Source organism: Leptosomus discolor, chromosome 2 (assembly GCF_034619465.1).
Source record: "Leptosomus discolor isolate bLepDis1 chromosome 2, bLepDis1.hap2, whole genome shotgun sequence".
In the NCBI taxonomy this organism is placed as follows: domain Eukaryota; kingdom Metazoa; phylum Chordata; class Aves; order Leptosomiformes; family Leptosomidae; genus Leptosomus; species Leptosomus discolor.
The window spans coordinates 100,279,596-100,296,342 of NC_141392.1; the positions used below are offsets into that span (position 1 = coordinate 100,279,596).

Below are 16,747 nucleotides of genomic sequence, written 5' to 3' on the forward strand. Positions count from 1 at the left end.
CCTCCCGCCCCGGGGCCCGCCGGGGCGCGGCAGCAGCTGCCGGGTCGGCGGGCTGAGGCGGCGGCGGCCGCCGCGGGAGGGGGCGCGGCGGGGCAGCCGGCGCGGCGGGCTCACGCGCTCCGCCAATCACAGGCGCTGCTCGGCGCCGGGCTGCAGCCAGTGGCTGCGGCGGGGGCTGCGGCGGGCGCGGGGCCGGCGGGGCCCCCGCGGGCCGGGAGGCTGCGGCGACCTTGCGGCTGGCTGCCGGCCGCCCGGCGAGCGCCGCGCCATGGGCACCGTGCCCTCGGCGCTGAAGCACTGCCTCAGCTACCAGCACCTCCTCAAGGAGCAGCTGTGGATCGGGGAGCCGGCCGCGCCGCCGCCTGCGGCTCCGCACCCCGGGCAGGTATCGCCGGGAGGGGGTGAGGGGATGGGATGGTGCCGGCCCTGCGAGGCGCGGCCGCCGCCAGGGGGAGGCCGGGGCCCGCCGGGCTCGGGGGGCCGCTGCCGCCCCCTCGCCGCCCCCTCGCCGCCCCCTCACGCTCCTTGCTTGCATCCCTGCTGCCTGCGCCCGGCCATCGCCCCCCTCCCGGCCCCCCCCGCCGGCCTCCGCCGAGTGTAAGGGCGTGCACAGAGGAGTGGGGCCCTCTCTCATCCCCATACACCGCTGGGCCGTTCCTGATCGGCATTTCCGAACACGGCTGGTTTGAAACCGTCCCACTGGTAGTGCACACACAGGTGGGCATCTCTAGTGGCGTTGGGGGCAGGGATGGGGCAGTGTTAAAGAAATCCACTCACCTGTGCCTCCCTTCGCCTGTTCTATCAACCTACTGTGTGAAAAGTCTTGAAACTGTAAGGTGACACATATTTTGGCAAGGCCACAGTATCACCCTTGCTCCCTGGAGTTTGTACTTCTCAAACTGGAGTGTGGTGGGCCCATCTGCTGTCGGGTGGAAAGTCAGTACAGCCGTAAGGGTGTGGAGGCAGAGCCGTCAACTTCTCTGGAGCAGCTGTACCCTCCTTTTGGCCTGTGGTGCTCTGAGTGCCGATGGGGTTGTTGTGGAGGGATGAGTGAAGGCTGTTACACTCCTGTCTGCCAGCTACAAACGGATGTGGAGAGTGGCTGGAGATGGTGGGGAGTGGGAGAGGTTAGGTGAGGAGGCTTGTAGGCAGGCGGCCAGAAGACGACCATAGGCTATGACTGTCCTAATCTGGTTTTGGAAGGAAAGAAATGAAGGAAGGGGAAAGCTGCTGTGGCTTTTAGGGAGAGGCTGTGTAACTCTGGAAGGACATTGGAGGAAGATGTCAATATGGAGTACCTGAAGGAAATAATTCTGAGCATGACATTGCCTTTACTATAATAACACACTTATTGTTGGGGCCTATTGGGTCTGAACTGTCATTCATTCTGAGTCTAAATCCAGTAATCAGTTGGTGCTTTAAACATTAAAAATCATGAACCAACCCTAGAACAAAATTGATTAAAAAATCAACAAAATTGATTAAAAAATCACATCTTAAAAAAAATGCACTTCTTGTTCGTTGCATCTTTCTCCTGTTTTCTACACCTTTCAGATATACCAGGGGTACGTCTTGCATTTTTCTTCACCATCTGGAAGTGAAATTTAATTATTAGGTAGCAATGTAATGTCAAAGATGGGGAGATCATGAAAATACCATCTTCTGAGTGCCATGAAAGCTGGCAGCATTGTAATTTTTCTTCAGATGATCTGAGCTCGATATCCTCTTTATGTGATCCTCTTTATGTGCCCTTGCTACGTTTTGCTGCATTATTTTCGTTCGAAACACGTGAGCGTTTTATAAAAACTCCTTTAAAATAACCTGATATGCCACTTGATTGCATCAGTGTCTGCCCTCTGTCAGACAAGGCATCTGAAAGGTTCAAAGGCTTTTGCAACAGAGGCGGTTTGGAGTCAAAGACAAGCAATAATATCTTTCCAGAAAATCATGGATTTAAAAAAAAAAAAAAAGGGTTTCTTTATTGTAATGGGTGCCTGTAATTTTTGCTTCATTTTTGCAGTGCTCTTCTTTCATTTTCATCAGCATTTCTCTTCCTCCAAGATGAGGTTCTGCAGAGAGATGTCTTCCTCGGTAAACAGCAAACATGAGAATTTGCTGCTTATCCTCCCTGTGGACATTGATGTGATTGTAAGCTGCTCAGCCTGCTGAGCCCATCTACACTAATTAAGTCTGGAGTTGGCCACTGTTAACATTTTAACATTTGCTTCTGCATTACCTCACTGTGATTTTTATTAGATGATTTTAATAATTTTCTTTACTTCACAAGAATCTGTTCAAATTTCCATTTTTCTCACGTGGACGCTTAAACAACCCATAAAGGTTTTCCTTATGCTTGTGTGCATTCTGTACCAATCCTATTCAAGGAAAACCGCGTTCCTCTTTACGGATCTAGAAATCATACTAACTCAAGTGATGGTTTTTAAAAGTGTTTTTTTTGGTTTTGACCAGTGTATGCAAGACAGCTATGGGGGTGTGAGTGTAATCACATTTATGTGGGTACACCAAGAAACAAAATGGGGGAGGGGGTTTAAGGTGCAAGAACAGTTTCCCAGAAATATTTTAGTCTTTTGTGTCCGATGAAAATAAGGAGTTGATTTTCTTACTATAATCTTTTCAGGAGTTTTCCAGAATTTTCATTTAAACACAAAGTGAAGTGTAGGTATTATTAAAGTGTTGCTACCAGGGCTTTTGTAAAACTAAAAAAATTCAATTTTGTCTACAAAATCCCCGATATGTAAAAATTTGGTTATATACTGTGCTGACTAGTTTGTAAGGTCCAAGTTTAACCATTTGGATCTGTATTGGAGACAAATTAATAGATCCTAGAGTGAGTAGTGGGATGTCTTAGTATTTATTTTCCCTTAATTGTCCTGTTTCATTTAGCCAGCAATTTTGTAGTATTTTTACAATTGTATTTGACTTTAAAACATAGGGTTGCTTGAGGAGCAAAGCTATTGAAAAGGAGAGGTGAAAAGCAAAAGGTAATTGGGCTAATGGCTAGATAGAAAGTAAACAGTTTTCTATTATGTATTAGTAGAATTTACTAATATCTAGCTCACTCTTATTTAGACTGGTCTGTGTTACATCAAAAAACTATCAAACACCTGGCTAGTCAATAGGACACTGCATTCCTGTTGCAGTATCTTCATCTTATTCCATTTTCTTAATTTCTTAATCTTCTTTGCTTCAGAAGTACTGTCTTACGTTTCACACAAGGGATCCGAGTTCTGCTTCATCCTCTTGGCGTTACCCCAGTGTATACTGTTTCCATTAACAGATCTGATTAATTTTACTAAATAGGAGCTATAGCTACATGAGAATTTGTTAAAGACATGAATTTATATCAGAACCGTAAAATGTGCTAGGATCTACCTAGAAAGGAGGTGGCAGTAGTCGTTGCAGTATTAGGGAGAATTCTGCAGTGATCGAGATTGCTACTGATGGTGACTCATAGCACTTGACTGGAATTTGTAATGTGTTTGTTTTGTAGAAAGCTCAGGCTGAGCAGCAGGGTGGAAGGCTGGTGGTTCATCTGCTGTTGATGGTTGTCCTCTAGCTTGATATGGACCTTCTGGCTGGAAGGAGACATGGTCTGAGAGCAACTGATATTGGTCTCATCCTACAGACTTAATGTTATTTTGATGTAGGTTAAAATGGAATTTTAATGCATTAGGAATATGTTAAGGACACAGCAGGGAAGAACTGGATGGCTAAAGAAATGGTGTAAAAGACTGGGATGAAATTCAAGGATACAGAATGATTAGGTACTTTGAGAGTAGTAACGCAAACTAGAAACTGTGACAGTATCAGTTAGAAGCGATTGAAAAAGAGAAGAACCTTGGAATACTCACAAATCATAGGAGGACTATGAGCTGCCAATACAGTACAGCTGTTAAAAAAATCAAATGAAGTCCTCCTATCAAGTGTTTCCAGTCAAACAGGGAAATGTAGTGCCATTGAAAAACACTGTACCTAAGGCTTGTTCAATTTCAGTTAGTCATGTTCAAGAAGTTGAATTCCAGCTGGGACAAGTTAGGTCTTGCGCTACTGGAACGGTCAGGAAAATGGAGATGAACTGTAAAATGGCTTTGGTTTGTTTGATATCCAGTGTTAAGGCCTGGAGGATGGGCAGGCAGGGAGGGCAGAAGAGGAAAGAGCTGCTTAAAATAAAGGAATATGTTGCCACACGCAAACACTTATAACCTGTCTATATATTAAGTACAGAGTAGAAATGTAAAAGCTAAGTATCAAGTGGTGACAGTCTTTAATAGCTTTCTAATCAAAATAATGAGGGTGAATATATGATTTAGGTTTATAAAAAGGATTATACAATGTGGTTTCCATAGTAGCTAAAATGATTGGATTCTTAAGAGTTTTTAAAGTTTATATAGTAAGAAATAGAGGACTAGATATTTAAAAGATGTAAAATAGAGACAATTCCAAATACAGTTTTTAATTACATTGCATGGCTAACAATATTTTGGAAAAAATAGAATTAGTTAGTATCAGAGTGTCAGCTTCACTGTGAATATTCATCTTCGGCCGCTTTAAATCAATGCATCCTACTCTACAAGAGGGTAGTGACTAAACATAGCTAAGCAATAAGCATCTTTCTTCTAGACCATGGTGTTTTAATGTACTACTAGCTAGGTGTAGATTTCTGTCACAGATTTAGACTGTCATGTGGGATGCAATACCCAGAATTATTAACTGTTGTTCAGTATATTATCATTGGAAAGCACAGTGTACATTATTGTCAGTTTTATAACTGGAGAGGGACACAAATTCTATGCTAAATACATAAAATAATGAACAAAATCTTGGGTTCTCTAATCTAGGCAACTAACTTCTGTTTCAGTGCCTACATTGTGAATGATTTGTATGCTACATGTCTAAATATCCAGACCTAAAACACACAGCCTAAGATCCCTCATCTCCCCACTGCGTGGATCAAGAGATCCACATGGGTGTCTTACTTTCGCAATGTACTATCATGTTTTAAACATATGCTAGAAACCTCTCCAATTTATTTTTAAAGTAACTCAAGAACAATGAAAAACACAGTCCATATGACAATTACTTATATTTGTCTTAAACTTTTCTTCTATTTGATGGTTGATTCTTGATTCAAATTACAACATAAAAAATGAGGCATATGGTGTTACACTACCTAGGAGGAGAAGGCATGTCTGTTTTATTTTGATCTTTTAGCTACACCTCGGAGCAACTGATTTGAGACATACTATATTTCATGTTCTTTTTATCTCCACATAATTCTCTATTCCAAGAACAAATTCACATTTGCAGGCTCTCCTTGAATAACCGTTTAGGTTATTTTCATTTTTTATTTAATTTATTTAGTTCAAGAAATCCTATAAAAATTTGCTGTCAAAAATATTGCAAGGGTATTGATTTATTATGTCAATTGCAATAAGCAAGAAGTACATCATAATTTACATTGCTTTTTTTTGATCTGCTGAAAATTGCATATAAAGTGTATTTTTAATGGAGAAAAAAGAAGGTATATGCCCTGAACTTTATATAGCAAAATTCTTGTTTCTTGACTTTTAAAAAGTATGATGTTATTTAAAGATTCTTGATGAAATCAGTGTAGAGAAGGTATATTTATTGCTTGGGGCAAAGATCTTATATCTATTTTTTTCCCTCTCTCTCCTTTACCCACCATTCTTACCTCATTCTGTGTTTTCATCCTGAACTTCCAAGGTATTTAGATTTTACACTGTCTTTGATGTAGTTTCTCCTCACATCTAAGGCTAAATAACTGATCGTTAAGAGATTTTGAAATTCCTGATTTCAAGCCCTTCATATTCCTCCACATGTAGAGGCCTGGTCAGTACACAGCTCAGTAGATGGATCTTTTTCTTGACAAATGCATCACAAGAACGAGGCTTTTTTGTTTTATTGCAGATTCCCAAGCAATTTTTTTTCTTAATGTTCGTAAGATGTAAAGCATACAAACTTATTAAAAAAATAAAATAAATGGAGGAATAAAGTAGAAAGGATTACTATACCTGTAATTTAGAATTAAATTATAAACTATTAAGTTCGTATCAACATGCTGTATCATTTCTTGATGACTTTGGAGATGATAAATAAGGTTTGATACATGCTGACACTGAAGGTAGTAAATAAAACACAAAAACGCACTCCCACTGAATTTAACTGGAGTAGAGAATTCAACAGTAAGCTCTTTCCAAAATTTTCTTTGAAGTCAAGAGGAGTTTCCCCTTTAGAAGATCCAGTCAGTAGACTCATGCCATTTTTTTCAGCCAGGTATTCTTTATGGTGCAGAATGAGAGCTCAAGAACATTGGCGGATAAAATGTTGAAGGGAGAAAGTCTGAAAGGGCTAAGTAGTTGGTTTGCTAAAGGTGCCAAACAGGATGTTAGAAGTTAAGAGGCTGATAATAAAGTGTAAGTTTGACCTAAATGGAGTCACTGGCTTTTAGTTCTTTTGTGCCATTGGGTTGTAAATAGTGGGAAGATAACAGGAGCCGTTTAGTTGGTACAGATTTATGCAATATTTGGATTATTTTGTGGGTTTAGAACTTTATAATACAGCTGGAAATGTTGTAAAGGATTTTACAGGTCTTGCTCTGCAAATTTGGGAATTAAAAAAATGCACAGGAAATTTCTACTCAGACCCAACATCTGTTTTTTGGTGAGACCCTGTTTTTGACTTGTCCCACCTCCACCTCCTTCCAAGCCTACATATGGGCACAGTGATGTTAATTTCCTCTCTTGCCAGCTCAAGGAAAAAGATTAATTTCAGGCACCCCATGTGTCAAATCATAATTTAAAAATTCATACATCTTCAGATCATTCTTCTTGATTCATTTTTCTCATTGCCTTGGCTGAGAGTGAAGAATTGATTTGCCTAAGGTCAGCTACATCCAAATTTAATTCCTACTGAAATAAATGGGAGTATTATCTTTGTCTTAGGTTTTAATAAAGATTTTATTTACAATTTGTGAATCTTCTAGCTTGGGTAAGGAAACCCCTCAAATGCCTTATAAGACTACTGTTAAGAGATGATCAGACATAGAAGTTTTCAAAAAGCAAAATATTTACTGCTCCTAATTAGTCAAATTTTGTGTCTTTGAACTGTCTGATGTGACTAATAATTAGTAGAACAGTCACCTCTATAGTGGCTTGGATCACAAGTTTTTTTGTTTTTCATGTAGACTGGGCTTAAAGGTGAAATACTGGGTATCTAGAATGAAGTTACACTTATTTTCTCTCAGTTTTAATGATGGGACCTTTTTTTTTTTTTTGGTATTTCAGAGGAAAAAGGAAGCTCCAGTTCTTTCATCATCTGGGTTGGAAGATTCGCTTGTTTATGAAAGTGTGTGTTTGAATTTCAGTTTCTGTGTGAATATTGCACAATGAGAAGCTGGTGCAGTGTAGGTACAGTCCAGAGATAAAGCTGAAATGAGTTCTTGTCACCCTCTGCTCTTTAACAACATAAATATTTGAGGCATTTAACCAAGGTGATGATTCTCTGAAATTTTAGGAATTGGAGGTTATTGAGATCCTTTGATGTGTCAAATGTGGAAGGAGTTAGGTTTAAAGAAACCGTGGGAGACTTCAGAAAAGTAGTTATTTAGTACTTCAGGCTGTTTTGAATTCTCTTCTATTGTTTAGTGCTCCCATTCATTTAACGAAGGTGAAATATTTTCTTTAGCATTCTTTTCTCCCAAATGTGTATTTAAAAAGATAGATGAAGTATGAAAGAGAAATGTGTATTAAAGATGGTGTGTGGTATCACGAACTTGCTGGGGAATGCATACCACCTTACAATGTGTGCCGGTGCACATCACAATGCCTATGTGGACCTTGACATACAGTGTAATGAAGTACTGTGCACTCAGTAAGGCTCATCAGATAACTGAGCCTCGGAAAATACTGGAACAGAAAAGTAGTGATTTTAAGAATGGGAATAAAAAGCTGTCAGGCACAAATTTATAGGAAAAAGTTTTCTCTGGCTATCTAATCAATCCATCTTCTGTCACATAGAAAAACTCATCAGGATATTGAAACTCTGAGAACAGTTGCTTTATTGGCTGATCTGGAATTTCTGAGATAAGAGCATGTAATATGAGGCTTGTGGCTCCATGATCGAAATCAGGCTTTCATACTGTGCTAAATACCAGTAAAGCTAATTCAGCATTTTTGGTTTTCAGCAAAAGGGAAATATTTTATTACTGCTGTATTAACATACACTTGTATAGCCCTTTTGGGGCAGAAATATCAAAACGATGTGCATACTTTAAAACTGAGTAGTGCAGTGGAGATAGAAGTTTTTTCTGTTTTGTAATATGTTGATGGGGACATAAGTTGTAATGAATAATAAAGGATTTTTTAAATATGAGATTATGAATCAGATACAGACTTTATTTTCCTGGCTATCTGGTCTTTTAATAAATTTCTAACTCCAAAAGGAATCAGAAAACTGATGAATGCATGATTTACATTTCAGGAAAATACTTTCAGGGGTAGTTCTAAGGGTTGCTTTTCAACCTTAAGGCATTAGAGTTGGAAGTAATCAGCTCATGACTTTTCAGACTCTTACTGGGTTAGACATAATAATTGATGGCGAAGGTTTTGGCCATAGTTTGGGACAAAATTCTAATGTTGCAAAAGATGAAAAAGATGCTGCAGGCGATAAGGATATTATACTTACTGTCAGAATGTTGTTGAGGCTGATATTTTTTTTTAGATAATTCCGATGTTAAATGGAGATTTATTTTATGGTTTGGTGTAAATGAATGAAAGTTACCTCAATTGTTATATTACATTTGAATTTGTTATTTGAATTAAATATACTTATGAGAGTGACTTTTGACAGCTCCTGCATCAAAACCCCAGATATATTACATGCAAAAACTGCTAGAAGGCACGTTGGTAAAAAACTGTGCTGGGTAGACATTTTTTTGTTTGGCTGTTTTTTTTTGTCCACAGATGTTAGCTGTTTGTATGGGAATAAAGGTGTTAGTTTATGAGTTTCTTGGAAAAAAAAGTTTAAAGGCTTTGAATGCATGAGATGTGTGGACTGAAGCGCCAGAGGACATTGGTGGAATGTTAGGTGAAACCCATAGGGAAATAATTCAACAGCAGCATCTGGAAAGGAACTGTATGTGGCTTTAGGGTTTACTTTTAATACAAGTAGTTAAGATGAGATTAAATATAGGTGTTAGTATGTGAGAAATGGGGGAGCAAGGTATGTGGTGAAGGTATATCATGTGGAACACTGGGATTAGGAAAAAGATTTAGCAGAATCCACAGCTGATCACAGCTGAATTTTTAAAGGCCTGGAAACGCAATTTGAATTGTACTATATATTGGCTTCATATAAAGCAAAACAGCTTATGAAGAATTTATTGGGGAAAGAGAAGAGAGAGGATAGGCAAGCTCCTTGGCCCTGCCATGTCTCACTTTTGCTTGAATGGTATGAAGAAGATGGAAAGTCAAGCTACTAAGCCAGCTGGCTGTTGGCTATACAGGGAGAAATCAACTGGTGATTGAGAATTGTCTCTTGTTTCCCTGCTGTTTTTTGATGTTTAGGACTTTATTCAGTTGCCTAAGCACAATTGTCTGGTGCCACATGAGGTGCCCTAAGGTAGCTGAGATGGCTTGTAGGGTTGGCAGGATTTATGGGAGACCTGTACCCTCTGGTGCGATAGCTGGAAGTCAAGTGGAATGAATCTCAAAAACACTAGGTGCCCGTAATTAGCCATCTGACTTGTGCTTTTACTACTTGTCTGAGTTGTTTCCTATGCTTTTGGCCATTGCCAACAGAGCTGAGTAGTGGCTTGATTCGGCTGGATTGCTGTTTAGTCCCTAAGTGTTATTAGCTATCATTAGAGTTTAGAAGAATCCGTTGCTGAAGATTATGTGTCGCAGTAAAGTATAGCTATTGGTAATACTATTAGATATTTCTAAATTATTTTGTGCACACATTTCTTTCTCACCTGTTGTACAGGTGACAATATGGAATCCAGAATATGGAGGCTGAAAAATATCTTCCTAAATTTGAGAAGTCTAGAAGTGGAAGCAATAAAAAATTAGGAAATCTCATGATTCATTTTGTCATGACAACCCTTAATCTTGTAAAATCATAGAATCACAGAATAGTTTGGGTTGGAAGGGCCCTTGAAGATCATTGGGTTCCAACCCCCCTGCCATGGGCAGGGACACCTTCCACTAGACCAGGTTGCTCAAAGCCCCATCCAGCCTGGCCTTGAACACTTCACAGGATCACACAGAATTACAGAATGTTAGGGATTGGAATGGACCTCTGGAGATCATCTAGTCCTGCCAGAGCAGGATCACCTAGAGTAGATCACACAGGAACACGTCCAGGTGGGTTCTGAAGGTCTTCAGAGAAGGAGACTCCACAACTTCTCTGGGCAGTCTGTTCCACTGCTCTGTCACCCTCACAGTGAAAAAGTTTTTCCAGGGAGGGGGCATCCACAGCTTCTCTGGGCAACCTGTTCCAGCATCTCACCGCCCTCACAGTGAAGAACTTCTTCCTTACATCTAATCTAAATCTACCCTCTTTCAGTTTGACACCGTTACCCATCGTCCTATCACTACACTCCCTGATGAAGAGTCTGAAGTGATATGATCCCATTTTGGTTTTGTCTTTGTCATAGTTTCTGCAGTACCAGTCCATTTTCTTCTGCTTGTTCCACTCCACTTTTTTTCAGGTTTCCATGATTAGAACATGTTAAAATCTTACTACATTACTATTTAATGTAATAAATTGGAAATTTAAGCAGTTCTGCAGAAGTATTATAATATGAATACTTTCTAATAAGCTTATAAAAACTAGTAAAATTTTTGAGATATTTCTTTTTAAAATAAGGCTTTATATCTGTCTTTTTTCTAAATTTCACATAAGGAAAATTTTCAATAGCTTTAATTGTTATCAGTTAAATGGGCAGAAAATGAAATTCTTAAATAAGCTCACATTTGACTGATTCCATTATGAAAATGGAACATTTTTATAACATCAAGAATGGTGTAGCGTTCAAGATACCATAATTTCCTTCCTACTATTGGGAAATTATTATAGTAACACTTTGCAGATGTTATTTTTCTAAAGAGCTTTATAAATTTTACGTTCTCCTGAAGGATGAGTTGCCAACAGTGGCTAAATAAATAACCATTAAAATACTGTCATTTTTATCAGTGTCTTTTGGGAAGAGAGCTATGGAAAACATAGTGCTGGACCAGCTGTGCTTGAATTAAAGATTTCCTTGGTCTTTTAGGCACTGCCTTTGGACACAGAAGGTGATTTTGATGACAATAATAATTGAGAATAGTTGATTTACTTCCAGCTTTTTACTTGAATTCTTAAAGATCTATGCATAACTCACTTTTATTGACAATGAGGCATTTAAAGAGACTTACCTGATAGGGTGCATGGGCTGGCTTGTCAATGTATTCATTTTTTCCCCCATCGATATCCCAAAGCATTATAAAGGACAAATTACTTTCACATGTTGGTCTTGTAAGGATGATCATGCCTCTGCTTTTTCATTGTGTGTGGAAAAACGCCACTCTTTCTGCCTTCTAGAATTCTGTCTTCAGTCTTGCCTGTAAAACACCATACACACCATAATACTATTACCATAAATAATAGTAAAGGAAAGCGTGGGAGGTTTTGGCTCCAGTGTCATCAGTATGCTGTTGATCTCAGTTCTTTGTATCCTTTTCATCCAGCCCAGATGGCAGGGTATAATTGCTTTTCCAGGCTTTGACCAAGATAGGGATATGGATGAAAGTGAGTTGGCTGCAAATCAACTTGGTTAATGCAGAAATGCTGTTTGTTAGCCAAGGGAAGCATTTAGGGAAATAGAAAAAGGTAATATATACGCTGTGTCCTGAAAATACATTTTTAATTTTTGCTAAACTGGTGGTGTTGGCCTCTTACTAACAACAGAGGCCTCTAGTACCATTTATTATTAATGACTCCATTGTAACACAAGTCTAACTGTGATTGTCTATGGGTCTGCTACCACCTGACTCTAGCAATACGTTCCCTTCATCATTACTTTGCAGGTTATCCAAAACTATCTGTGACTACAGCATATCTGTCTGCTTTTTGGTTGCATGAACTGTTAGCTGTAATTGACACTTGTATTTAAACCTCTGCGATTCCACTTGCTCTACATTTGTTGAAAATAGCAACAAATGGTTTTTAGAAGATGGCAAGTCAAATTGTCAGTGATAATTCAGAAAGTTCAGACTCATCCAGGAGTCTGTTATTTGACAGATTTGGTATATTTTTTTTTGTTCTGTCAGGCTGTGAATGATTTTATGTAAAATACAGACACGAGTATTAAAGAAGCGATTTCTTTGTTTTCAAAGATTGTGAACAGTCTTTCAGCTTAATTATATCCTTCTGTCTTGTAATGCTACTACTTTTTTTCAGAGCATCCAACATCATGGCAGAGAATTGGTTGTGGTTTGCAGTTGCTCTTAGAACTAGGTAGTCCTTCTGTTAGACATTCGGTCCCCAGTTCCTGAGATTTCCTTTTTGCAGAGCTGTCAGAACAGCAGTTTCACTAGCCTGCATCTGCCTGTGGAATTTTCTCATCCACTGGAGCTTGCATTCGGCAAATTTTAGGCCATGACCATCAGAAATGTTTGTGTGACTCTATACTGACATGTGTTAAGTTGTTGTCCTTGGCATATAGTTAGAATGTAGCATGGACTGTCATGATTTTGGTGATCACAATTTAAAATGAGTAACTTTATGCAATTCAAGTGTTCACATTTCTTACCTTTGCTTACTAAAGGGAAAGGCTTCTAGGGGTCTGTAACTGTCTTCACATCATATTAATATTTGTAGATATTTTCCAGTATACTTTCACTGGCTTTCTTTAAATTGAGATATCAAAATATTTGAAGACCAATAAGATTCAAAAACCGTAAAATATGTACATTAATAGCGAATCTAGAATGTTGATGTTTGTATGCCTATATTTCCCCTAAATATTTATTTCTAATATTTGAAATACTGTTTGTGTTTTAGGTAATAATGATATTATGTATGTTTCTTCATGAATGTTTATATTTTGAATAGGCAGTCTTAATGGATTTTGCTCTTTATCGTTTTGTAAGGTGGGAGATACAACTTTTACTCATTTTCTGTCCTGCATAGCTATTGCTGTGTACCTGAGATAAAACCACTGGTTGTGTTCTATCATTTCCCCTTATCTGTGCTTTGCACAGTTTTGGGCGTTGAAAGCAATATATGAAAAGTTACAAAGCAAGGACTTAGTCAGAACTGAAACTAGAGAATATAGGCTAGCAATTCATGGTTTTATATATTGCTACTGGGAAAAACATGCTCAGAGTAATAGTTCAGTGTAGCTCTTCGATCTTGGAAGAAATACTGTTACATTCGGTATTCTTTTCAAGTGATGGAGAGATCAAGAAGAAACCTAGCTTATGAAGAAACTGAGAAGCTTATAAAGAAATACAGGATAGTATTTTAGCAAGATCAGTATAGTAACCCATATAATTTGTTTGACTAAGAGTAGTAGTTTCAGAATGGATTCAAACCCACGACATGATAAAATAACAGTGAGGAATCTTTAAGCCTGTTTATTACTTCTGACTCGGCACTTCCTCACGAAAGGGGAAAATGAGGAGTAGTCTGAGAACGAACATCAGTTTAGTCTTTGATGTGATACGAAAAGTACCACAGAGAACAACTTTCATCCTTTCATATATTTAAAAATGTATTAATAAATTATTAGAGCTTATTCTTATGCTTTTAAAATAAAAGTGAAAGTAGACACCTCCAAACAGTATTCAAATATATGAGTACCCTTTCAATTAAACAAAACTGAAAGAGCGGGGGTTCAGTGTATGCATATTCATAGTTCAAGCTGAGTTCACTTGAATTGGTTATACAAGGCAAATTATATGTTGGAGGCAGCTGCAGGTTTTGTTTGCATTGCAGAGCAGCTAAGCATATCCACTGTAAGCAAAAGTGTAAACTCCAAATCAGAAAACAATATTCAGCAGGTGTTTCACACAAAGTATGTGAGAGTTGACTTCTAATCCAGTATAAAGGAAAAGAGTCTGAGAAGTGAGGAATTCCTTCTCTTATTCCCTCTGTTAGACTCCTGCAGACAGAGATTATATTGATTTATTAACTGTAGCTCTTCTGGAAATGTGCTATTTTGTGTTTGGCCTGAAAGAAATGCCCTTTCCTGTAGAAAGGAGTTGCTTATTTGATTTGCTACATCTTGTTACATTTTGCTAAGACCAGGGAGATACTGTGCTGTGAAATCAGTTTGCTCACTCAGTGTGAATCACTCTCCAGTGATTCGCTGTGCAGTAAGTTGTTTAGCACGACTGCATATCATGCCTCTGTTTTCATTTTTATGAGCGGAGTTGTTTTGGTGTATCAGACAGAGCTCTTTTACTTTTAATTGGATTTTGTTGTATTTCTTTGTGTCAAACCCTTGTTTGTTGCTTGGGCAGGACGTTATCCTTTGGAATTACTCTCATAGCATCCAATAGCTGTAGCCTCCACTGGGTAAGGAGATGGCGCAGCAGGATCAGAGAGAGTTAATGTACAAAGCCCTAGCTTTCAGATATAGTTTATGACTGCTGCTGCTCTAATCTGGAGCATGTGATATTACTGGCCTTCATCAACAAAGCTTCTACTTACAGTGCTAGCCATTAACAACTACTACACTTTCTTTTTAGGAACAACTGATAGAAGGGGGCAAAGAGAGGGAGAAATAGGCTGCCTTCTACTCCTAGCATGTATGACTTGGGAGTATATATCTGAACTGGATGTCAGGGAGCAAGGATCAAATATTGCAATGAACTCTAGAATGAGAAATTTCTCTGAGTTTGATTGTCAGGGAGCAGCGAGGGCCAGCAGCTCCCTAAGGGAGGGGAGCTGCAGGTGGTAACAGGGCTGACAGGTCACCAGCCAGGGCCCAGTCTCACAGTAGCTAAGTGAGGAGAGCAGGGGAGGCCTAGAGGTGGTAGCTGGATTCAAGCAAGAATCCAGGGCAACTTTGAGGTGACAAGGGAGGTCCAAGGTTAGAGCTGGGAGTGCAGGTCAGTGAGTCAGGGTCAGGATTTGGTCCAGTGATGATAATTAGGGTTGGCCACGCAGCCCAGTGACCATCAGGCAGGTCCGTAGTGATGAGAGAAGTCCAAGGTCAAACTGGAAAGTTGGTCCATGTGTCAAGGTCTGGATCAATGTGAATGCTCTGTTTACAGAGGAGTTATGGGAGAACACGGAGACAAGAATTCAGTTGATCTGAACAATCTATTGCATAGCTTGGGCAGAAGAATAGAAATCATGCCAGTTGCACCAAAGAGAAACAGGAATTAGAATCCTCTTCATTGGGTTGATGCTCCTTAAATATCCGTGTGCTACACATTGCCTTTCATATATCTGGAAAATTGTTGATGTGTAAGATATCAGTTGCTGAAGGTATTTTTGGGTTGAAATGATCTGCTACAAGGGATGATGTTACTTCCTCTCTCATATGTATTTATCTGTATTCCAGTTCTTCAGTGAGGAAGAGCTTAGAGACAAAGATGAAATGGGGCAGCAGGATGGAAGAATGGATTGGGAATCATGTCAGCAAGGAAGGGTGAAAACTGAATTTAGAATGACAAAAAGAATACATCACCTACTGAACTATTGGAGGAGCTGAAAAGAAGCTCCTCTGATTTCTCTTGATAATTTATTAGATGATATACAGTTAATTTGAGGTGGATGTCTGCTTGGGATTAAAACAACTGAATTAAGACAAGTATAGGTGTCTACAGCAGCTGAAGTTCCTGCGATAGCAGTGCAGATCTAGGACAGGACTCAGTTGCCTAAACATAGGTACCTAGGGCCATTTGAAACACCTAGGATATATGAGACATCCTTATGGGGTAAGCATATCCTGTACATTTTAAAATGCACAAGAGACCTATTTCCTTCTGGAGTGGCATTCAGTCCCCAAGGAGTTACACAAACCTGGCAACTGAGATCATCAGCCACAAGGTTTGAACCGTAGGATGACCTGGATTATTCTTTCTCTCCATCAGCCATAAAGGTCAGCCATCTCTCCGTCCTTCAGCTGCAGTGGGAATGTAGACACCTAGCATGCCTTTAGGCACCTGCATGGGGGGGAACCATTTCCAAGCTCAGTTCACTTGCCTAACAGATGTGTCTAGTGCCGTTTAAGATGCCCTGCAGCATCCAGACATCTTGATAGATTTGAAATGAGACCTACAGTAAATGGGCGAAGTGGGACCCATGCTCTTCCTGAGCACCCCTTGGAGGCCAGGACTCTTAAGTCATCCAGAATGACTCCAGGTAAATATGTTTAGACAGCAGGAATGAGCTGAGGTTTCTTAACACTGAGCTGAATACCACTCTTGAATCTCGTCTTCTGTAGCTTTGGAAGACCTATTCTAAAGGATTTCCAAAAGAAATAGTAGTATATAGATGGTATTTTGCTTTTTTAAATTTATAACTGTATGTCCATGAGTAGTGTAGTTAAGAGTGTGACTTGAATTTTCTGATTTTGTGTAAGAATATTATTCTTAACAGAAGAACATTTTTTTTACAATCTCTGGAGCATTCCCTATTGATGTAGTTTGTTACTATTTGAACTGTCAGTTCATCTGAACTCTGCTGACGTGAGAGAATTCTTTTTATGAAA

General features: G+C 39.4%; 1 protein-coding gene across 1 annotated transcript in view; it reads left to right on the forward strand.

The window, feature by feature from the left end:
* The first annotated feature begins 268 nt into the window (after nt 1-268).
* HMGCLL1 (3-hydroxy-3-methylglutaryl-CoA lyase like 1) overlaps nt 269-16,747 on the forward strand; it is a 78,395-nt gene continuing 61,916 nt past the window's right edge. Inside the window, exon 1 of the mRNA XM_086461519.1 lies at nt 269-385. Within this exon, the coding sequence (XP_086317645.1) occupies nt 269-385 (117 nt within the window). The remainder of the gene's footprint in view (nt 386-16,747) is intronic.